This window comes from Canis lupus, chromosome 15, assembly GCF_003254725.2.
Source record: "Canis lupus dingo isolate Sandy chromosome 15, ASM325472v2, whole genome shotgun sequence".
NCBI classification, from domain to species: domain Eukaryota; kingdom Metazoa; phylum Chordata; class Mammalia; order Carnivora; family Canidae; genus Canis; species Canis lupus.
The window spans coordinates 26,821,079-26,846,765 of NC_064257.1; the positions used below are offsets into that span (position 1 = coordinate 26,821,079).

At 33.7% G+C, this 25,687-nt stretch overlaps 1 protein-coding gene and 1 non-coding gene across 19 annotated transcripts in view; both read left to right on the forward strand.

The window, feature by feature from the left end:
- Positions 1-25,687, forward strand: part of LRRIQ1 (leucine rich repeats and IQ motif containing 1) — a 214,991-nt gene that overhangs the window by 158,332 nt on the left and 30,972 nt on the right. For 14 of the 18 annotated variants that reach the window (XR_004805253.2, XM_049094257.1, XM_035699206.2 and 11 more), the window contains 2 exons: positions 13,826-13,958; positions 17,218-17,278. Coding sequence is in view for 14 of the 18 variants with exons in the window: in XM_049094257.1 (XP_048950214.1) it covers positions 13,826-13,958; positions 17,218-17,278 (194 nt within the window). In the remaining 4 variants the exon portion in view is untranslated. Of the gene's footprint in view, positions 1-13,825; positions 13,959-17,217; positions 17,279-17,835; positions 18,037-25,687 lie in introns of those variants that run through there. The other 4 variants (XR_004805254.2, XR_004805255.2, XR_004805257.2 and 1 more) reach the window with 2 other exon arrangements.
- On the forward strand, positions 2,813-2,916 carry LOC112654914 (U6 spliceosomal RNA). The gene has a single exon (XR_003133464.1). It is a non-coding gene; the product is annotated as a U6 spliceosomal RNA (small nuclear RNA).

Here is a 25,687-nt window from a genome sequence, read left to right on the forward strand (position 1 = left end):
ATCTGAAAAATTTGTGAGTCAAAAATAAATATTTTATTTTATTTTTTTAATTTTTATTTATTTATGATAGTCACACACAGAGAGAGAGAGAGACAGAGAGAGAGAGGCAGAGACACAGGCAGAGGGAGAAGCAGGCTCCATGCACCGGGAGCCCGACGTGGGATTCGATCCCGGGTCTCCAGGATCGCGCCCTGGGCCAAAGGCAGGCGCCAAACCGCTGCGCCACCCTGGGATCCCTCATAAATATTTTTAAATACAACTGAGTAATAAAACTATGATTGTATATAAAAGAAATAGTTAATGAAAAATGTTAAAGTAAAACAATTCATCAATAAAGATAAGTTTTTGAAGGAAATTTTTTGGATTCCTGGCAAGTCTGATATGAAAACCAAAGAGAAAGCATGAATAACCAGTATCAGAAATGAAAATGAGGCAGGATGACAAAATATACAGACTAAAACTGTATATAGTAAGAGAATATTGTGAAAAACCCTATGGAAGTACATTTGAAAATTTAGATGATCATTTCCTAGAAAAATATGATACCAAAACTAACCTTAACTTTCATCTTAAACCTAACATTAGAGGCAAGAAACAAAGAAGGAAAAAAAATTAGACCTGTGATAGTTTTTTTTTAATTTTAATTTTGTTAGTTAATATACAGTGTGATATTGGTTTCTGGGGTAAAATTCAGTGAATCATCACTTACGTACAACACTCAGTGCTCATCACAAGTGCCGCCTATAATATCCATTTCCCACCCACCTCAGTTTGTTCTGCCACTGAGACTCACTTATGGCTTATTTCCCTCTCTCCCAAATGTCCATTTTCTGATGAATGGATATAGATGTGAAAGTATTTTTAAAATCATGTACCAAAGAGTGTGTCTACAAAAAAATGTGCAAGACTTTATCAGGGAAATTGTAAAACACTATCAAGAATGTTAAAGAAAAACTATAAATAAATTTATGAATTGAAAGACTAAATTTCAAAGATTTAAATTGTTCCAAAATTAGCAGTGGATACTATGAAATCTCAATGAAACAAGAGGTGTTTCTGGGCACTGACAAGCAGAATCTAAAATTTGTATAGAAAATCAAAATCTGCAAATAGCCAGAAGACACTCAACAAGGATGAATAAATTGGGAGAACTTGTCAAATGCCATAATCTATTATTAATAAACATATTATAGAGCTGACACAAATGAGACAGTGAATATATTGTGGTGTGGTATGGTATTGAATGGTATGGATGGAATGGGATGGATGAGATGAGATAGGATGGGATGGTAGTAATTCTAGGGTCAGATAGGGTAGATAAAGTAAAATAGTATAGAAAACGACAACTGATGGAGGCCCATGCATATATGCTTAATTGATATTGTAAGACAGTATTCTAAATCAGTGGGAAATTGGTAGACTTTCAATAAATCTTACTTAAACCGTTATCTATACTTAAAAAAATTATTATATTCACATTAAAGACCTAAATGTAAGAAGCAAAAGCATAAAACGGAAGACAATGTGAAAGAATATAACATTGGATATGGAATTATTTCTTTAAAAGTACTGGTCATCTTGATATATATATTTCCATTAAAATTAAGAATATATCTAAATCCAAAAATGTCATAATAGTAGTGAAATAATAATCCACAGAGATGGAGAAGGTATTTGCCAAACATATAACCAACAAAGTTCTCATATCCAGGATATATAAATAATTCCTTAAAGTCAAATAGCCTAATAGGCAAAATAAACAAGAAGCTTTAACATATTTTTCACAAAAGAAGAAATCCACATAATTTGTGAACATATAAAAAGAGATTTAATCTATTTTATAGCAGTGAAATACAAATTAAATCTGCAAAGTAAAAAAAAACTAACAAAACTAAGTGTTAGAAAATAAATAGCCAATAAGACTTATATTTTGCTGATTGAAATATAATTTGGTACAACCATTTGGAAAGCACTTTTACATGTGGTGGGCTTGAAGATACACATTTCATATGATCCTTCAATTACATTCCTAAATGCTTGCCCTACGGGAACTTGTACAAGGATAGTCAGAGTTGTGTTTTTCTTAATACTCCAAAGTTGGAAACAGCCCATGTGTCCAACAATAGAAAGGATAAACTGTAATACATCATACAGTAGAATATAGTATGGTGTTGGAAAGTAATGAACTGCATCTATACACAGCAACATAGATGAATCTCACAAACAATATTAAACAAATGAACAAAAAAGAATACCTACAGGGGATCCCTGGGTGGCTCAGCAGTTTAGTACCTGCCTTCGGCCCAGGGTGTGATCCTGGAGTCCCAGGATCAAGTCCCACATCAGGCTCCCTGCATGGAGCCTGCTTCTCCCTCTTCCCGTGTCTCTGCCTCTCTCTCTTTCTCTCTCTCTCTCTCTGTCTCTCTGTCTCTCATGAATAAATAAATTTAAAAATCTTAAAAGAAAAGAATACCTTCAGAATTGTAGCAAGCAAAGCTTGCTAAATATATTGGTAGTAAAAATTATAAAGGAAACCAAGAAAGTCATAAACTTTAGCATAGTGGTTATCACTAAAAGAAGAGACTTTGGAGCAGGACTTCTCATATACAAGCAGTGTTCTATTTTTTTTAATGATCAGAGGTCACATGGAATGTATATTTATATTCTTATTTATATAATTTTAAACAATTTATGCATAAATTATGTAATATATAATCTTATAAATCTTGAAATTGTAAACACCTGCTATATGCAACATTTTGTATCCATTGTATATATCACAACAAAATAAAAATGATAAAAAGAGCTTTTAGTGCTCACCTGGCAAAACATATACTAAAATTGAAATATATAGAGAAAATTAGCATGGCCTTGAACAAGGATGACATGCAAATTCATAAAGTGTTCCATATATTTCTTTCCTTTCTAATGTTGATGAATGACAAAATTGTCTCTGATAAGCAAAGTGACTTGATCAATTAAAGTCCCATCCAGTTTCAAAGCCCATCCCTTACTTCGCCTCCAAAAAAAAAAAAAAAGCTTCCCCAAATCATTTATATAATTAGTTTAAAGCCAAAATTAATTTTGTAGGGAAGACTGGTAATGCCTATCTTTACTTTTTTCCTCACTAGAGTATAAGTAGTTCAATAATACTTTTACCTATCTTTTCAATTAAAAGTGAAATCAATGAATGGAGGCCCTGAATCATTTACAAATGAACTTCTGCTACATAAGATTAAAATCTTTCTAAACAAAATATAATGAAAAAGTCTGCATTAATAAAGTATATACTTAGAAAACTCTAAAATCTTCAATCTATAGGGATACTCATTTAAATGATTACCCATGGAAAACAATAAGTTTGGGACCAGGTTTATTGATCTCTAATATGTTTGTCAAATTATGAAAGAAGGTCACCTGGGTGGCACAGTCTGTTAAGCAAAGACTCTTGATTTCAGCTCAGGTCATGGTCTCAGTTTGTGAAATCAAGCCTGGAGTTGGGCTCCATGCTGGGTGTGGAGCCGGCTTGAGTCTCCCTCTTCCTCTGCCCTTCCCCACCCTCCTAAAAAAACTGTGAAAGAAAATTATTTATGCTTACTATTGGTTTTATAACACAAACAATATTTTAATATATATTCAGTATTTTATGTGATACCAGCCGGGTCTGTGACAGAAGTATATCTGTATTCTTGACAGAGAAATCATCAGAGGCAGAAAATTAATAGTCAATGGGAAATGTATTATGAATGTATAAACGTGTGATAAGTATTGTTGTCTTGTTGCTATAAAAACAATGATTGCAATGATACCAAAAATGTTTAATTGGATCCATCAAGCCTCTATCATTAGTGTATCAATATAATACCACTTACTAACTTCTTTTGAAATAAAATTAATAAAGGAAATCACCCGTATACTTGGCCCTCAATTAATAAATATACATAAATGAGTAGAATTAGAGATGTCTTTTTACCAGAGCAAAAGCTTTTAAATATAGCAAGAACCTGAAGTCCAACTATACAAACAAACAAACAAAGCACAGGTGGCAGTAATACTTATATGGGCACTATGATCATGTTATTTTGAAAGCCAACCTACTTACATCATCAGCCTCTCCATTCTATTGGGTGGGCCCTAGTTTGGATGACCTACTATATTAACACTCCCTGAGGGAGTCTAGATTGGATAGGGGAATATTTTCCAAGAGTAATTAAATTGAGAGAGTGAAACAGGAGAGAATCATGTCAATGGAACCTCCTTCATGGTTATTACTGAGCAATTGCTAAAAATTATTTGAAATAACTTGAAATCAATTAGGACTCTGTATCCTTGTTATCTTTTGGAAATTAACTTTTCTTTATTAAAGACACACAGAAATCCTCATATATTATGAAATAAAATACATTTTTTAAAATACCTGTTATAGATTTAGAATTCTTTGAACGAAGACTTCCTGGACTCTCCCAGAAAATTGTTCTGTCTAGTTTTGTGGTTAATCTTGGGATCTTTCCAGTGACCCCCTGGAACCTTGATCTTGGCCTGTGTTTAGAGATTCCTACAGATAGTCCTACAGATAGTCTCACCTCCAGGATAGCTAAGTCTTGGTCCAAGGCAACTGAGATAGCATTAAAGCTATGCATAATAGAGCTCATTTAATTTTAAAAATAGCAAAATGGCTATACTTATTAAATCCTTACTATAGGGGCGCCTGGGTGACTCAGTGGTTGAGTATCTGCCTTAGGCTCAGGTTGTGATCCCGGGGTTGGGATCGAGTCCACTATCAGGCTCCCCACAAGGAGCCTGCTTCTCCCTCTGTCTATGTCTCTGCCTTTCGCTGCCTCTCATGAATAAATAAAATCTTTAAAAAAATTCTTACTATATGTTAGGCATTATATGTGTTCTGGGGTTTGGAATTATTCTAGACATTTTAAGAGAAAAAAAACGATATAGAGAGAAGATAGATAATTTGCTCAAAATTACACAGTAAGTAAAAAAGCCAACTAATTACGTGCAAAATAGATCCTAAACAGATAGATGACTAAGGTGTAGACTCTCCTATATAGACTGAATTAATTTATCCTATAATTAATTTCTCATATGTCACAATTCCAGAGGCTTTTCTAGTGAAAAAATTAAGTAGTGTGTCAGAGTGATTGGAAATGTAGAAAACAATCTTAGACAATGGCTACTGGTAGTTCTAAAAATAATATCCTATTAACACTTATTATTATTTAGGAAAAAGTAAATCTACCAATGCCTTGACTGTGAAGGATCAGTACTACTGATATTTCCCTTACCTCAGGTTCTAATACAGCTTGGCATACCACTTTACTGATCCTGTCACTTAAAACTTTTATATTGTGTTTATCATGGATTTTTGCATGAACTTTTATTTTAAAATATTACATTCAAATATTATTCGCCTGATTCCTGAGATTTTTGTCACCCCTTAAATTTTGTGTAAATTTTGTAAAGTATTTCATTTGCCCCACTTCACTTAACCCTAGTCCTGCCCCTAGTTAACAGCAAACTTGGAGACACATTATACATTAATATGACTAATACACATGACAATATGACTTTAACAACCTGCAATTCTCTTGACTTAACGTGGTTCTCACAGAAGAAACTAAAGAACCACTCTTTATGTAGTGTTTGGTACTCCACTATAAGGTTATTGAGGAGATTAAATTCAACTGACCAATACAAATGGCAAAACATATCATTTCGGGTAGAATTATATATATGAGTTGAATACAAAAGACTTTTCCTTTGCTTTCCTAAAGGTCATTCGTCTACTTTATGTACCACCCAACCCCCAAACAGAAGAATTTTGAAAATTAATTTAAATGTCAGAAACTACCAAGTATTTTTCATTCTAGTACTTTTTTTTTAGCTTCCCTCCCATAAAATATAGTGAAATATGTAAAGGAGTGATCAGTACTGCAGTTAGCCTTTGACCCTTACATACAGCTTTGGCTCTATTCCCAAAATTTCTGTTTTTAACGTTTGGCAACAACAATCCTTTATTCATGAAGTCATTTTCCTTAGTGATCAATTACATATATATTTAAATATATTTTAAAAGAATAGGAATGTTGCTTGTCGCACACAAATGGATCTTAGAGTTACTGGTTTCATGCCAATGCTGTCTACTTTACAACAACAGATTGGATTGGTTAAGGAAGAAGCCATAAACACCCTATCAACAAGTATTTATACAGATGTTAATGAATTTAAAATTCTGTTAGTATAACATTTATGCCAAACTCCAATTTTATTTGTGCTTTATTTGTGAAGTATGATGCAATAATTCCTTTAATAAACATGTACAGACCACTTATACTTTAAAATGGAAACATATTTTTAGCATTTCCAGCATGAGATATGTAGAATCAGCCATTTATCAACGTTACCAAAAATATTTCCATTGCACATAGTATTTTGCTCATCATGCAACTATGTCCTCCAAAAGCTTTTGGTAAAGAGATGAACTCATCTCTATCTATGAAACCAAGAATACGTTTTTATTATATTACTAAGAAAGGCCATTAAGGGAAAAGAAAATAGTCATGGGAAAGTTGCCATATGTATTTAAAATATAAATAATTAGCTTTTTGTGTGTGTCCCAAATGATAATTGAATCTTAATCTCCCTCTGTGTAGGATATTTATGCTATACTGAAAATTTAGAAAACATTTATTTGAAGCATATGGGTTTAATGAACACTTATTTTGTTTTTCATGAAGAAAAGAATATTTCCATTAATTTCAAAAAAGACTGCATTTCTTTCCGTGAACTTCTTAAAGCTGAACTGCTTTCCTCTAGGATTTCATACACTGTGGACATTTTATAAAGTAGCCTTATATGATGGAGTAGTTTTCTATTTTGTTTTTTAATTTGCCTTCTTTGGTTGTCAATTTTTATCCCAAACTAGTTATGACTTTCAGAGGTGAAGTTTCTATCATAATGATTAAGTTGATTATGTAAAGGAATGTAGTATCCTCCACAATGCATAGGTTTGTCTACATACTAAAAATCTAAATTCCAGCTCTACATTTGTCAGGGCACTGACAGATCATTAATCAACTATGACAATTATTCCATTATTTCACAAAATTATTAAGCACCATCCTACTGTTCAATCTTTAAAGAGATTATATATAGTAGGCAAAACTGACACATGAATAAGAAAGTAAAATGTAATAAATGCTATTATGGACTGTCTATAGGAACCTTTGGAAGACATCACCAACTTAATTTGAATAAGGAATGCAGTGTTGAAAGATCAAGGACTTACCTCAAAGAATGTAATCTCTAAACTGAGACCTGAAGACATGAAGCAAAAAAAAAAAAATAAAAATAAAAATAAAAAAATAAAAACATTGGCAAAGTAAGTAATCTGAAGCTAGGTTTACAGCCAAAAAAGACCGTTTTGAGTAATTCTAACATATTTGAATGACTGAGGCAAGAATCTAATGGATGTGTCGGAAGGTACATGCTTGGCTTGTATGCCATGCAAAGGAAAAGAAAAAAAAAACATTATCCAAAGGCAATGATGAACCATGAGTTTAACCTATGAAGCAGTGCAATTGAATTTGTATTTCGACAAGGCCATTTGCAGTATGGAGATATGTGCACAGGAGCAAGACCAAAGGGAAAAGAAAAGAAAGGAAAAGAAAAAAAGACCAGTGAGAGGGGTCTTACAGTAATTCAGAAGAAATGATGGTAGCATGAAATAAAATAGCGACAACAAAAATCCAGGAAATTTGAGACTGAAAAGAATTTAGGATGAAAAATTTGCAGTTGTAGAATAAGGATGAATGCTGGTTCAGTAGAAGACTCTAGTTTCTGTCTTATACATTGACAAAGGTAGTATCACTATGAGACCTTAGAAAAAGTATGATAATACATGAGTTCAGCTTTTTTACATACTCGGTTTAAATTATCTGTAGGGTGTCTTAAGTGGCAAAGCTTTGGGTGGATACATGTTTCAAAAGGAGATAATGAAAGTGATTGAAGAACTTGAATGAATATCCTACACAGGAAAGAGTAAATCGGGCCAGGATTGAACCCCAGAGAAGAATCCTGAGATTAGAAGGGATGTCAAGGAAAGAGGAGCCCTTGAAGGGATTGGGGTTTAGGCAAAAGGTCAGAGAGAAAACAAGGAGAGTAATGAAACAAAATCTAAAGGAAATAAGACTTTAAGAGGGGAGGAATGCACAACAGTGTATAATATTATAGAGGAGTCAATAAGATAATAACTTCAAAAAGTTCCAACGATTTTGCAATGTTAGTGATCTTGGTGTGAACAGTTCCAGTGAAATGGTGTCAAGAAGTATCTTGCAGTGAGCTGAAACATGAATTGTAATAAATCAACAAGGACTGGTCTTTATCTATTATTTCAAGAAGTGTATCTGATTACAGAAGGAGAGAAAAGAGCAGCTAGAGGGGAAGGTAAGAGCCATTTTTTACAGATACTGGAAATACGGAAGAAAAGAAAATATTGATGGATATGAGATCCTGGATTATATGAAAGGGTTGGGATCCAGAGCAGATTTGAAGACACTGTGCTTAGGAGAAGGGGTGCCTCTTCCACTGTGATAGGTCAGAAAGATACCTTTGGACTTACATCACCACATACAAGCCTATTCACTCCTGTTCAAAATGGAGCCTGAAGTGAAATGGGTAGTGGGGATAGAAAGGAGGAGCCAGTTATTAGTGAGATACCCAGCAGGTAGACTAGATCTAGCTTCTGATTAGATGTGGGTACTTTAAGGCGTGAGTAGTCAAGGTTGATTCAACATCCTGCAGAAAAGGGACAAAAGAAATGGCCTCTGTAGTTGAATTCAGCGGAGAGGTCAATTAAGATGAAATAAATATGTTTGTTAGTTCTTAGTAACATCCATTTCAATTTGACAAAATCAGATAGCAATAAATTAAGGTGGGAATGGAAAATGAAGAAATAGAAACAAGGAATAGAATTCTCTTAAAAGAATTTTGTTAACCAACATCTTTTTTTTAATTTATTTTTTATTGGTGTTCAATTTACTAACATACAGAATAACCCCCAGTGCCCATCACCCATTCACTCCCACCCCCCGCCCTCCTCCCCTTCCACCACCCCTAGTTCGTTTCCCTGAGTTAGCAGTCTTTACGTTCTGTCTCCCTTTCTGATATTTCCCACACATTTCTTCTCCCTTCCCTTATATTCCCTTTCACTATTATTTATATTCCCCAAATGAATGAGAACATATAATGTTTGTCCTTCTCCGACTGACTTACTTCACTCAGCATAATACCCTCCAGTTCCATCCACGTTGAAGCAAATGGTGGGTATTTGTCATTTCTAATGGCTGAGTAATATTCCATTGTATACATAAGCCACATCTTCTTTATCTATTCATCTTTCGTTGGACACCGAGGCTCCTTCCACAGTTTGGCTATCGTGGCCATTGCTGCTATAAACATCGGGGTGCAGGTGTCCCGGCGTTTCATTGCATTTGTATCTTTGTGGTAAATCCCCAACAGTGCAATTGCTGGGTCATAGGGCAGGTCTATTTTTAACTCTTTGAGGAACCTCCACACAGTTTTCCAGAGTGGCTGCACCAGTTCACATTCCCACCAACAGTGTAAGAGGGTTCCCTTTTCTCCGCATCCTCTCCAACATTTGTTGTTTCCTGCCTTGTTAATGTTCCCCATTCTCACTGGTGTGAGGTGGTATCTCATTGTGGTTTTGATTTGTATTTCCCTGATGGCAAGTGATGCAGAGCATTTTCTCAAATGCATGTTGGCCATGTCTATGTCTTCCTCTGTGAGATTTCTCTTCATGTCTTATGCCCATTTCATGATTAGATTGTTTGTTTCTTTGGTGTTGAGTTTAGGAAGTTCTTTATAGATCTTGGAAACTAGCCCTTTATCTGATATGTCATTTGCAAATATCTTCTCCCATTCTGTAGGTTGTCTTTGAGTTTTGTTGACTGTATCCTTTGCTGTGCAAAAGCTTCTTATCTTGATGAAGTCCCAATAGTTCATTTTTGCTTTTGTTTCTTTTGCCTTCGTGGATGTATCTTGCAAGAAGTTACTGTGGCCGAGTTCAAAAAGGGTGTTGCCTGTGTTCTTCTCTAGGATTTTGATGGAATCTTGTCTCACATTTAGATCTTTCATCCATTTTGAGTTTATCTTTGTGTATGATGAAAGAGAGGGGTCTAGTTTCATTCTTCTGCATATGGATGTCCAATTTTCCCAGCACCATTTATTGAAGAGACTGTCTTTCTTCCAATGGATAGTCTTTCCTCCTTTATGGAATATTAGTTGACCATAAAGTTCAGGGTCCACTTCTGGGTAACCAACATCTTTTAGAGTGAAAGGGAAGGTATTAAAAGACTATAGAATTTGTCCCTGAAAAGTTGTATCTTATTTTATATGAATTTATTGAATTGGGAGACATGAACCTAAAAATTATGAGGGGAAAATGACTTGTAGTTTAAAAGATATTTAACAAATAAATTGGTATGCTGAGAAAGATGCTCCTTTGGAAAGTACACTAGAAACTAAAATCAAACAATAGCCAAGAGAAAATATTTGCACCAGTGATAACAGATAAAGAATTATGAATGATCATTTAAAAGCAGAAAGAGAAATACTAGGATCCAGCAGAACTGGGGAGAACAAGAAAGTATTTTACACTATTTGATTTATAATTAATTAGTAATTGTGGAATAACATTCAATCTTACTAGCAGTAAAGATGTATAAATTAAGAACATATTAGACAATATTTTTGTCATATTATCAAGAACTTTAAAATATTTTATATCCCATTGTTGACCAAGGACTCAGTGAAATGAGTAATCTCATAGTCTGTGGTAAATTGATGAAAGCTATTACAGCTATTTGACAATATAGATTATATAGAGTTCCACAAAATATTTATATTTTTAAAGATGTTATCTTTAATTCCACCTGAAAAACAAATCAATTAAATAGATAATTAGAAACTTATCATGCAACAAGTTGGTACATCATAGTGTATAACCCCTAAAATTATGTTTAAGATGAGATTTCCATTACCTAGAATGCATTTGTTATAATACAGAAATGTAGGATGTATAGAATACATACAATTTTATGTAAACAAAAAAATCTATTAAAAAAAGAACTATGAGGAAATGCCTTAAAAATATTCCAGTGGTTATCTTTGGATAGTGGGACTTTCATGGATTTTTTTTTTTTTACTTTTTACTTTTTTGTATTTTCTAAATTATCTATAATAAGAATGTATTCCTTTTATAATAAAAAAAAAACGTTTAACAATTTGTTTAAATAAAAATACTCACATTTGTGTTTCGAGGGAAAGGAGCATGTGCAGACAGCAGTAACTAGGGGACAGCAGGAATCAAAGGAAAGACTTTTTTTTCTTAGGTTATGATATATAAATTCATGAAGCAAGACCCAGAAAAATACGAAAGAATAGCAAGCAAAGCATTTTGAGTTCTGCAGGCAGAAAGATGCCTCTTCTACAACTGAAAGGTTTTACTCGACAGCCTAACTAATGACAAGGGTCCATTAAATAATTCAGATCACCATTATTCTTCCTATGTGAGATGCTAAAAACAGAACTTCTTCTGTGAGTGTAAAAGGGTTAACCTTATTTTCTTCTTCTCAATGACAGGAGTAATCTTGAAATGGTTTAGCCAACACAGAATCAATTTCTTCAGTATGTAAATTACAGTATCTTCAAGTACATCCAGCCAACTTCACCAGTATGCTTGTTGTTTATTACACTGAGCACACGCCAATCTACCAATCTATGCCTTAGGGTTAAAATAGTTAATATGAACTGGACCCTTACAGTGAAATCTCTCGTCTTTTCTCAGGAATTCTTAGCTGAACTCTGATGTAAAACCACTTAAGGTTTATGGAGTGCTATTGTAGAGCTGAGGAAAACTTTCCAAAATGAGTACTTTAACAAGTGACTATTGGAATGATCTGTCATTATTTTTAAAAAGAGAAAGACACAGATAATTTTTATTTTTAGCTAAAAGTATAATTACAAAAGGATCACAAAGGGTTCTCTACATACCAAGAGTAGGTAAGATTCTAGCTATGGGCTCAGTTGATTATCGGTGGTCACTGAGTCCTCACTAGTTTCTGTCACTGCATTTGTGGGTGCAACATCTGGTCTGGTCAACCAAGAAAAGCTGATAAAAGGCTGGGACTCTGCCAGAGAAAAGATTTAATGCTGTGCAGTAACTGGAAGTGGCAATTCCAAAGGTTCCCTTTGTTTAAGTCTCTCTTCTAGTTTCTGTATACTCTACAGCCACTTAGGATTCCGTGGTCAGCCCTCGCATGTGAAGCAATTGTTCCTCCAAATATATCTGCTATTTGGAGGGGTCGGCTTAAGCTCAGGGTGCAAGGGCTGGGGCTGTTTTAGAAACACAACGTGGCATGAGAAGTGACAGCAAGTTAACTTTGCCAAGTTAACATGGAGTCTAGGGAAATAAACATCCTGCTTTTTAGCTTTCCTAAGAACTGGCTACAATATCTCTTTGAACTAAAGTCATTTCACTAATTTCAGCAGCAGTTTTTAAGGGAAAAGTTGTGCATGGTAGATGTATCATGCCCAACATATGCAGAATGACAAATGTTAACCATGTCTGTATATGTATGATTGTGTGTGGTACATGCACCAAGCGTTCGAAGTAGGCCTTGCACCATGCTTCATTTGTTTTCCAAACAACTTGCAAATATAAGGTGACGTTTCTGTGCACAAAGATCTATAGTGAAAGAATTAATAAATTAATATTTTAAACATTAGGTTTTAAATTGTAGGATTCTCGTTAGTTGGATTATCATGAGTTAGTTTTCAAGAGGTACCTTTCTCCAGGGTACTGTCAATCAATCCAACAAAGCCAGTAATTCCCTAAACCTGATAATGGTTCCACAAAAGATTTAGTCCATGGAAGAAGGCTTGAAAACAGCAGGTCTTTGGTGTAATTCTGAAATGCATGGCATTGTCATAGTAGTAACATTTATATATTTTTTTAAAAAATTATAAAAATGCGTAAATTTAAATATAGGGTTGGATTTTTATTATGCAAATGTATAAATTTTACATTTTAATATAAGAGTTGGATTTTTAACTTTCTTTTTTCCTTTTTTTTTTTACGCATATTTGTTACTTGTATTCTTCCCTTGTATTTCTCCTCTTGCGTATTCCCCATATCCATTTATATTGGTAGGCTTCCCCACCTCCTTTTTTGAAATAGCTACTATGGCATGAGCCACAAGTTCCCTAAACCTTATATAATTTTATTCCTAGCTTAAAATACTTGATTAGCTTACACAAACCAAGCTTGGTTTCATATACAGAATTAAGACTATGTTTCAAATATCCTTAATATAATTTATGAATTCTATTGTATAAGGTTAGTGTAAGAACAGCTGGACTTTAAGCCTGAACAGGGGATCCTGTTCAGCAACCGCTGAGCAAATGAGAGGCAGAAACACAGGCAGAGGAAGAAGCAGGCTCCATGCAGGGAGCCCGATGTGGGACTTGATTCCAGGACTCCAGGATCACGCCCTGGGCTGAATGCAGGCACTCAACCGCTGAGCCACCCAGGGACCCCCTGCATTGAAACTTTTTTTATTTTTCAAAATAGATGAGTTTGAAACTCAAGCAGAAAAATTACTTGATCTATAAGTGACTGACTTTTTTCTTACAGATGTTTAAGCTTCCATGAATTAGTCTTTTTTTTCTTTCTTTTGATAAAATTGTTTACCTAGCCTTTTGATCTCCTTAAGTAACCCATATTTTTCCCCAGGTAAGGAAGAAGAACTTACCTACAAGGATGCCACTGCAAATGAAAAATTAGAAAGGAGTAAAGAATACACATACCAATGGCTTCACACACAGGTTGGGATTCATGAAACAACTAATTCCAGAGATATGAAATGGTGAGGTCATTTCCTTTAAATTAGATTTTTGTATTGTAAACACATCTTGAAAAGTGAAACCTAGGTTCATTGTGCTAAAACAAACATGACTTTATAGCTAAAGGCCAATACACCCGTTGCCAGGTTATAAAAGGCCTCTTCTATAGAATAGATGTAATCACTCTTTATATTTTTCACCCTAAAGTGTTTGAGAACTCTGTTTCTGTAATGCTTACTACCAACAAATGAACCACAGAAATGATTCTTTATAAAGTAAAATGCATGGTATCCATTAACTGTTTATAAATATCATATGTATTGATGGTTATATTTTACTTTGTATCATGTCTATCATTAACATTTGCCAGTTAAAATTATAATTCAACACTGGTACTGCCATTTTACCAGTCGTGTATTAATTTCCAATGATGTCTCCATGCTTCAGTTTCCTCTCCTTTATAGTGAAATGATAATATCTTATCTATCTATCTTACAAGATGGAGGTGAGCTCACAAGTTTGAGGATATTAAATATTTATATCCTTTAGTAACAAACAAGGCAGCTCAAATCTAATAGGTAATCAATTAATTTTTGTTACGTTAATGTATGTATTAGTTTGCCATGTCCACCATAACAAAACACCATAGATTAAACAGTGGAGATTTATTTTCTCACAGTTCTGGAGACTACAAGCTCAAGATCAAGGAGTCAGCAAGTTTGGTTTCTTTGGAGGAGTGTCTTCATGGTTTGCAAATAGCCACCTTCTCCTGTGCCTTCACACGATCATCCTTCCATCTCTGTTGCCAACGTTTTAATCTCCTGTCCTTATAAGGACACTGGTCATCTTGGATTAGAGCCTACCCATATGACCTCATTTTACTTTAATTACCTCTTTCAAGGCTTTATTTCAAATACATCACATTATGTGATATTGAGAGTTAGAACATAAACATTATCAATTCTAATGAAACAAATTCAGCCCATAGCAATGTGATTAAAAGCACATATATGCATAACTATTGAACCAAAGTTTTAGGGAAATGGAAGTCCAAAGACAATAATATTTTTGATATAAATTTTTGAGACTTTCGTTTTATTTTTTTTTTATTTTTTTTAAATTTATTTTTTATTGGTGTTCAATTTACTAACATACAGAATAACCCCCAGTACCCATCACCCATTCACTCCCACCCCCCGCCCTCCTCCCCTTCCACCACCCCTAGTTCGTTTCCCTGAGTTAGCAGTCTTTACGTTCTGTCTCCCTTTCTGATATTTCCCACACATTTCTTCCCCCTTCCCTTATATTCCCTTTCACTATTATTTATATTCCCCAAATGAATGAGAACATATAATGTTTGTCCTTCTCCGACTGGCTTACTTCACTCAGCATAATACCCTCCAGTTCCATCCACGTTGAAGCAAATGGTGGGTATTTGTCATTTCTAATAGCTGAGTAATATTCCATTGTATACATAAACCACATCTTCTTTATCCATTCATCTTTCGATGGACACCGAGGCTCCTTCCACAGTTTGGCTATCGTGGCCATTGCTGCTATAAACATCGGGGTGCAGGTGTCCCGGCGTTTCATTGCATTTGTATCTTTGGGGCAAATCCCCAACAGTGCAATTGCTGGGTCGTAGGGCAGGTCTATTTTTAACTGTTTGAGGAACCTCCACACAGTTTTCCAGAGTGGCTGCACCAGTTCACATTCCCACCAACAGTGTATGAGGGTTCCCTTTTCTCCACATCCTCTCCAACATTTGTTGTTTCCTGCCTTGTTAATTTTTCCCATTCTCACTGGTGTGAGGTGGTATCTCATTGTGGTTTTGATTTGTATTTCCCTGATGGCAAGTGATGCAGCTTTCGTTTTAGCTGCATATGTCCACAAAATAATTTTTAAAATGCTGTTATAAACACTAAATATATAAATCAATATTGAATCTAAATGTAGGTAATGCTTTGGAAATGTTTTAAATGTCTAACAAATAAAATCCTGTAATTATGAGGGTTAAGACAATTTACAAGCCAGTTAAGATATGTAAAATATGAAATTTTTTATGATATAAATAAATGTACACTTTTATATGTGGTCAATTCTACCCATGTAATTTCTTTAAAAATATGGAAAAGGAAGTGAAGACTGAAAGTGAAATTGAAACAACATTTTATAATCTGGATTATTTTGTCCTATTTCATTGTGAGCAAAGAAAGTAGGAATAAAGCAGTCAACATTTGAGAACTTTTTAAATTTTACTAAGTATTCGAATTAATATAAGCACAAATTTCTTTTATGTTGGTATGAGTCAGTTTAGTGTAATTCATCAAATGACATCCTTAGAACTATAAACAAATATAATACAACCATAGTTTACCATCTATCTTAACCAAATATAAAAGGTCTTGCTCAGGGATTTAAAAGCATTAGGATAGATAACGTGAAAAATATAAGCAAATTGTTTCAGGATGTATTTTAGATATACCTAAAACTTTAACAATATCCCTTACACTTAAATAAGTTGGATTTAAACATATGATGCAACAGGCAATTGTTCATGTACTTTCTCTTCTGAAAATACATAAAGGAGTAAGTGGCGATGTTTTAAGAAAACGTATTTTCAAGAACAGATGAAAAGCTAAATGTCAATGTTCTAGTTTTAAACAGAAATTAATGGTGAGCATTAGTATAATGTTTGGCACACTATAGGTATTTTAAAATAGGAAGCTTTGCTTTGGGGACCCCTGGGTGGCTCAGGGCTTGGGCTCTGCCTTTGGCTCAAGGCGTGATCCCAGTTCTGGGATCGGGATTGAGTCCCCACATCAGGCTCCGTTTGGGGAGCCTGCTTCTCCCTCTGCTTATGTTTCCGCCTCTCTCTGTGTCTCTCATGAATAAATAAATAAAATCTTTATTAAAAAAAAAGGAAGCTTTGCTTTTCTCATAAAACAAGATATATGAGTAAATGTAAGTAAAATATTCATATGTTCTATCATTTATTAACTATCATTGGTAGTTTCAAATTTTTGCTCTTGGTATTCTGTTTGGTAAGGAACAGTGGTTTTGAATATTATTTAGAAATTTAAATTTTATGTTAAATTGAATTTTCAAATGACTATGGAAAGGTAAATTTGTATGTTTCTTTGCCTATACTCTAATTTAATAACACTGTTATTTCCATTTTGTAGATTACTCATTTCTCCCAAACTTTCACTGGGCATTTCTTTCATATTCTTCCTCTACATTTATATAATAATATAATTTTTGGTTTTTGTCATTATGCAGCAATCACTTCTTGCCTGAGTTAGACCCAGATGTACTTAATGGTGGAAGAGTTCAACTTGTGGTAAGAAATGTGTTTAAAGTTACAGAAAAATGTTGTAGATACTGGTCCTCAGTAAAAGGCACTTTAAAATATGTGCATAATTAGTGTAAATTAATAAAATATCATAACTCTATTTGGGATAATCTCAAAATACTGTATGTTAAAATAATAACCTGTAATAACAACATGTTTTCTTGACTTGTAATATAACTTTATAATCTGATAGTACTTTAAAATATTGATTCTATATGGTAGATTTAAAAATATTAGCATGCTACCATATTAAAATAATAATATTTATTATTAACTTTGAACAGGAATTGCATAATGAATTCAATTACTTGAATATTTTAAAATAGTAGGATACTAAGGGAAATATAAAGTATCCTCACAAGTTAGAAGATCAAAGCAGATAAAAATTAACAAGTAATTGTGACTTCAATCACTGTAAGTCATAAAGTATAAATCATTGGAGCTTTAGGAACAAACAGGTTTTAAACATGGTGACCAGAGTGTAAGACTCTAGACAGGATAACTGTATGTGCATTGCTAAAGTCAATTGTACTATATGCTATTAGAAGGAAGACTATATTAACAGAAGGAGAATGGCCAATGTGGAGTTTAGAAAAATGGAGCCCACAAAACAAGAAATTTTCAGTGTGTTTCCAGAAATTTCCAGAGAAGCGGGTGCCCTAACAAATGACAGAAGTGTGCGGCCTCCTTGGCAGGTGAAAATGATGCCTCAGGTGACCCTAATTTTATGACACCTTCTGGTGATATCAACCAATTAATACTCCTTACTCAGATTCTACATTCACCAAGAAAACAGATTATAATTTAGCTTGCCAAGTAGAACTTAGCATTATAAAAAGATAATGCGCTTTCTAATGGGACCTGGTATGATGGTATCCAGAACAGTCATATTCATCATTCTTATGAGCAGTTCATTCAAGGAGTTTTCCTGAAAAGGGAGCAAAATTAGAGTATTAGCGAAAATTAATGTGTTTATGAAAATATTTATAGAATCTATGTACAGATTTGAAATAATCAGTAAGCAAATATTTCCTTGCATTTCAATACAGACTCCTCTGGCAGAGTGACATGTAGATTGCCCTAGGAAAATTGATATTTCAAGCTATGAACACCTAATATGAACAGGCATATTACTAACAATTGCACATAGATTGTTGAGTTGCCACTATGAAGCAAAAATGAGGATTATAAAAGTCCCAAGGAATGGCAGGATAAAGAAACTGATATTACATTGAATTATTTTGCTGCTAAAAATGAATGAAAACAGGTTGGGTAGATTACTAATCAAAATGGTTCTGTGAGCCACCTGGATGGCTCAGTTGGTTAAGATCTGACTCTTGATCTCAGCTCAGGTCTTGATCTCAGGGCCAAGAGCTCAAGCCTTGCACTGGGCTCCATGTTGGGCATGGAGCCTACTCAAAAAAAAAAAAAAAAAAGCTTCTATGAAATGAATGCTCTGACATTAATCTCCTTCTGTATCCCACTGTATTTTACTATATTCAAATATGTGACTAATTCATAGCAATGATAAATACTTTTTTGATATTGAAGAGGTACAGGTAAATAAAAAAAACAGGATAAATGGTAATAGAAGTAAGTTTTCATTTCTTTTTTTTTGGGGGGGGGAATGGAGATAGAAGTGAATAAGGACTCATGTCAAAAGGACACTGGACTAATTGAAGACCTGGAGTAGAAATCTTTCAGAGTCTTGGAAATGTGTTGAGAAACTGAAGGCAGATAGTTGCACAACTAGGACAAGGCCATAACTGAAAGGAAAATTTTAAAAAAATCAAAACTGCAACTGCTTCCACTTTTCCTCCAAGAAATAAGGAAAATATCCATAGTGAAAGGACAGAAAATTATGAAACAAAGTGATCACATTTTTATTTAGAACACTTATGAATATGCAAATCAGCATACTATAAATTCTGTCTCTATAAAATATTACCATTGCAATAAACTATGCACTGGACACCACAAAAAAAGAGACTTAGTGAATTGAAAGATTATCTACAAAGGAATAATAATTATATTGACAGTTGACATTATGGCAGAAAAACAATGCATACCAAAAGACAGTGGAGTTACTTCTTAATAGTAGAGATCTGAATATTATCCAGAATACTCTTCACTAACCTTCAAGAATAAAAATAAGATATAATAAAACATTCAAATTCTGGGTTTTGGAGAAGCTAATAAATAACATCTCTGTCTTCCAAATAAGATCAAAATATTTTATGAGGCAGACAGGAATGAGAAAAATGAAAATAAGGTATCATTTTAATTATTACCAAATATATATCAAAAGACATGCCATAGATCTAGACAATTGTATTGCTGATTATATTTATCCCCTAAACTCCAGGATTTTTCTGAAGACAGTCATGGTTCAGGTTCTCCAGGAAACATATTCTGAGATTCTCATATTTGAATGCAAGACATTCATTGGAAAAGGCTTTCATAAACAGTTCTTTTGAGGGGTGAAAGAAGGATTGGGCAGAGGGAAAAGGTAAAATGCAATAGGGTTGCAGCAATGGAAGTAAGCTCTAGTGATGTAAAGGCTTTTTTAAGTTGTCCCAACTGAGGCAAGCTCAGACTTTATGCGCCTGAAATTCCTCAGGAGACAGTGTGGTTTAGGCACAACTGCAATCTTTAGCTAAGGACGATTTCCAGAGAATTATTCAGCTAAGAGCCATTAGACATCAACTTTCTCAGCAGCTGGGGGAATCTGATTCAGTTGTTAAAAGTGTCTGAATGGCACATGGTAATATTCACTCCACTCAGTAAGTTTATTGTTCATAGATGCAGCAACTTAGCATATAAAGTAAAACCTAATTCCAACCAAAATTACAGCTGTTTTTTTAGGAACCTAAAAATCTTTCTAAAATGTGTATTGGTGAATAAGAACCTAATATCATCTAAGTCCACTCTGTAAAAGCAGAGCCAATTTACATGGTAAGGTTTAAAGATTTAGTATAAAACTAAACATTGTGGTACAGATAAGTAGACCAATGGATATGAATAGTTGTTCAAAACTAGACCTGTGACTATATTGGAATATGATATGTAACAAAAGTAGGAAAGGTCAAATTGTTTGGTAAGTAGAATTCAATAAACTAGCATTGAAAAGCAGGACTGTATATAACTCATGCACACTATAGTCAAATGGAATTTAGAAGGTTTTAAGACTCAAATGTGAAAAATAAAGTTGTAAAACTGATCAAATAAAATAATTGAGAATATATTTGCAACTTAACAGTAAAGAAATACTCTTTTAAAAGATACAAATAATATAAATTATATGGCAAAATTTTTTGATTGACTTGACTTTTAAATTAAATATTAACTTCCTATGAAGGATTTTATAGAAAAGGTTAACAGATTACAGACACAGACAAATTACTTTCAGTGCCTAAAACTAATAATAGCTTAATATCTAGATTTATTTTATTTTATTTTATTTTAAAGATTGTGTTTATTTATTCATGAGAGACACAGAGAGAGAGAGGCAGAGACACAGGCAGAAGGAGAGGCAGGCTCCATGCAGAGAGCCCCACGTGGGACTCAATCCCGAGTCTCCAGGATCACACCCTGGGCTGAAGGCGACGCTAAACCACTGGGCTACCCGGGCTGCCCAATATCTAGATTTGAAAAGAACTTCTGCAAATATAATTATAAAGTCAGGTAATCTAATGAAAAGGAAATATAAATACAATAGAAAAAACACAGAGACAATTTATAGGGATCTGACTAATGCATAAATGTATATAAAGAGATGCTCAGTTACATGACCAGAGGAATAAAAATTAAAACTAAGATGTCACATGACTATCCTCATCAGAATGGCAAAAATTAGAAAAATTGGGTAATGCAAAGTGCTTTCAATAATGTGGAAACGCTGATGTATGTCTAGTGAAAGTCAAGGCTCGTACAGTCATTATGGAAAGAAATCTGTCGGAATCTATTAAACTAGGTCTTTGTACACCCTATCATATATTAGCAACAAACTTTAGTAAACTTTAATTAAAAATATTCTATTCACCAAAATGTAAGAAACAAAATATTTAAGGATAAATATTAACATTAATATGTGCAAGGCTCCTGTAATGATAATTACCAAATATTGTTTTAAAAAATCAAAGAGATATACTCATGAATAGACTCAAACTGTAAAGATGTCAATTCTCAATGATCTGTAAATTTAATGACTCTTAGAAAGCATTTAGTAGAAATGGACAAATTTTAAAATGCATATGGAAATGTAAAAAAGCTAGAATAGTCTACACAATCTTGAAAAAAACTCTCACTACCTGATCTCAAGACTTGCTATAAAGCCTCAGTAACCAAAACTATATGTTATGTGCAGAAAGACATAAAAATCAATTAATAAAAAATAATACCACACGTAGAGAGTTAATTTTCCTTGAAGGTACTAATTAAAAGAGGAGAGAATATTTTGTTTAAACAAATAGTGCTGGACAACTATATATATATATAGTTTTCCATATATATATATATAAACTATATATATATAGTTTTCCATATATATATATAAACTATATATATATATAGTTTTCCATATATATATATATATATGGAAAAAAGTATATCTATATCTATATAGGGAAATATATAGGGAAAAAGGTCTATTTTGATTTTTACTTTACATCTTAAAAATAAATTTGAGATGAATTATGGACCTAAATGTAAATGCTTAAATTCTAAAACTTCTCAAAGAAAACAGCAATATAAAACCTGGGATAGGCAAAAAAAAATTTAGATAGAACATAAAAAGCATAAATCAAAAAAGATAAATTGTACTTCATATTTAAAGCATTTGTACGTAGGTTCAATTCAGAAAACAAAAATAAATGAAAAGTCAAATCACATCCTGAGAGAAAAATATGTATTTTCTCTCTCTTTCTCCCTCCTTCTCTTTTTCTCTCCCTTCTACCTCCCTCTCTCTGTCCTCCACAGCCTCCCACGTGCAAATAACACCTCGCCCACATGAATACATCCAATATAAGGGCCTTGTATCAGAAATATATAGAAAAAACTCCCACAACCAATAATATAAAGACAAATATCTCAAGTTATTTAAAAATGGTGAAGCTTTGAGAGACTCCACAAAGGAAGATATTTGAATGGTTAAAAAGCACACTAATTTAAATTAAAACAACAATGAAACACTACTATGCAACACTAGAACAGTTAAAATTTAAAAACCAGAAAGCACAAATGTGGACAAAGAAATGGAAAAACTAGAACTCTTCATGCATTACTGGTACAGTGAAAAATGATAAAAACCATTTAGGAAAATAGACACTTTATAAAATTATATGTACTCCTACTCTATGACCCATTAATTCCACTCCTACATGTTTACTGAAAGGAAATGAAAACACGTGTCTTCATAAAAACCTGTATGAAAATTACATTGCAGTTCTATTGATAAAAACCAAGAAAATGCAAACAACATAAATGTTTATCAACAGCAGAATGGATAAACTGTGGTATATTCTTACAATGGCATACCTTCTCAGAAACGAAAAGAAATGAGCTCTTGATACATTCAGCAATGTAAGTGAAAACCAAAAACAATACAGTGAGTGAGAGAAGCCAGACACAAAAGAGCACAGACTGTATGATTATATTTATATTAAGTTCAAGAGCAGAGAAAACCAACCTCTCCATTGTAAAAGAAATCAGAACAGTGTTGCTTCTGAGGATAAATTACTGGAAAGAGGTACAAAGGAGCCATTTGTAGTTATGTTAGTCAGGGATCACTAGAGAAACTTAAACAGTAGGATATCTATATCTGTGTCTGTGTTTAACTGTATCTAATGTATAAAATCTCTTTATATATGTATATAGAGCCTAGAATGGCCAGTGCGATCTTGAAACACAATATAAGAAGAGACAAACTACCTTATTTCAAGATTTTCAGACTTGGCCTGAAACTGGCACCATTGGCCCTCTGGTCTCTATATCTATCTATAGAATCAAGAGGAAGATAAATATCTATATACACATACAAAAAGATATTGTATAAATATATTTATTTATTTTAAGAAAGTATGTATTATTAATTATAAGAAATTGGCTCATTTGATTATGGAGACCCTGGTGGTGTAATTCCAGTCTGAATGTGAAGCCCTGAGAACCAATGGTATAGGTTCTAGTCTAAGACTAACTGCCTGATAACTCAAACAGCTGATAGTGTAGGATCCAGTCCAAGTCTGAAGGCCTAAGAGCCAGAAGCGCTAATGTGTAAGTTCCAGTGTTAAGACCAAAGATGTGTATTCCAGCTTCATCCATCAAGCAGAGACGGTGAATTCTCCCTTCCTCCACCTTTTTGTTCAATTTAGGCCCTCAGTGGATTAGGTGATGCCAGAGAGGGCAATATGGTATCCTTAGTCTACCAATTCACACTCTAATCTTATCAGAAACACTCTCACAGACACACCCAGAAATAATGTTGAGCCAAATACCTCAGTACCCTGTGGCCCAGTCAAGGTGACACATGAAAATAACCATCACAGTAGTCATCTTTAAAAAATAATTAAATCAAGCAGTGCAATTAGAAAATGAACAAAGTGCTTGAGTAAATACTTCACCTAAGAGACTATCCAGAGAGAAATATGCACATGAAAAGATCTTACACATTATTAATCACTAGGAAAATTGTTAAAGCTACTATATAATATCAATATACACCTATTAGAGTGATTAAAATAAAATACTGACAATACTAAGTGCTGACAAGTATGCGGAGCAGCTGGATCTCTCATGCATTGCTGCTGAGAATGGCACAGGCACTTGAAAAAAAACCATTAATTTCTTATAAAGTTAAATATACACTTCTATGACTCAACAGTTCTGCTCTTGGACATTTTTCCTAGAGAAATACACTTATGCTCATTCACAATCCTGTACATAAATGTTCACAGTAGTTTTATGCTTAATAACCAAAAGTTGGAAACAGGCCAAATTTTATTCAGCGATTGAAAGGATAAATAATTGGTGGCCCATATGAATGGACATACAATAAAAAGAAATAAAAAGCAACAAACTAGAACAGACCCCTGATACATATAAAGACTTTGATGGATCTCAAGAACATTATGCTGAGTGAAAAAAAGACAATCTGAAAAGGTTATATATGGTCTGATTTCATTTACATGACATTCACAAATATAGTGATGGAGAACATTTGAGAGGTTGTCCGTGATAAGGTTAGGAAGAGAGGGATATGACTAAGAGGAGAGCAGGGGAGTTTATTGGGAAAAATGGAATAACTCTGTATCCTGGTTGTGGTACATGAATTTATATGTATGATAAAATGTCTTAAAGTATAAACAAACCTGAAAAATAGTGCATGTGAAAACTGGTGAGGTCTTAATAAGGTCTGTGGTTTAGTAATGGTAGAGCACCAATGAGATTTCCTGGTTTTATGAACCACACTTTGCTTACATAAGGTATCATGGAGCAAGCTGGCTGGAAGTTATACAGGGAACTCTCAGTACCAAGTTTTGCAACTTCTGTAGGAATTTTAAGTTACTTCAAAATAAAAATTTTGAAAATGATTGAATTTCATGTTTAAGATCTATGCATTTCATTGCATGTAAATTATAGCTCGATAAAAGATTTAAAGTACCTTCCAGGGGCACCTGGGTGGCTCAGCGGTTGAGCATCTGCCTTCGGTACAGGGCGTGATCCTGGAGACCCGGGATCGAGTCCGGCATCGGGCTCCCTGCAGGGAGCCTGCTTCTCTCTCGGCCTGTGTCTCTGCCTCTCTGTGTGTCTCTCATGAATAAATAAATAAAATCTTTTTTTAAAAAAGTACCTTCCAATGCTCACACATATGAGTAAAGGGGTTTATACAATGATGATGATGATGTATTAAAATGGAGGGGTAAAAAGAATGAATTAAATCTAGAGCCCACAAATGTACTGTACAGTGAAAACAAGCAAGTTGCAGAAAAGAGACTGACATTAATTTTGAAAATAATACTCTAAAAATTTGTGAATAATTTTATAAGATAGCTTATAAATGAACTTTGCTTTGTAAATTTTCTCTTTTTTAAAAATCTCAACAATAAGGAAATCGGTATTTCTTTTTATGTGTGCTATTTAGTATAAGCTTCTAAAATTCCAAAAATAAGTGTTTAATAAAATCTTATTTATGAAAAAAGCAGAAGAGGAATTCCCTGTTCTTTATTAAATGACAGAGATTCTGTATTTTTAAGTAATTTGCGTGGGTTGGAGGTGAATCGGGATCCAGATGCTTAGAAGTCTTGTTCAAAAATTCATGTTCCTCATTTCACTATGAAAATATGAGGGGAAATATTACAAACCTTGCACCTGGGAGCCACAAATGTGACCAGTTCAGAAAAC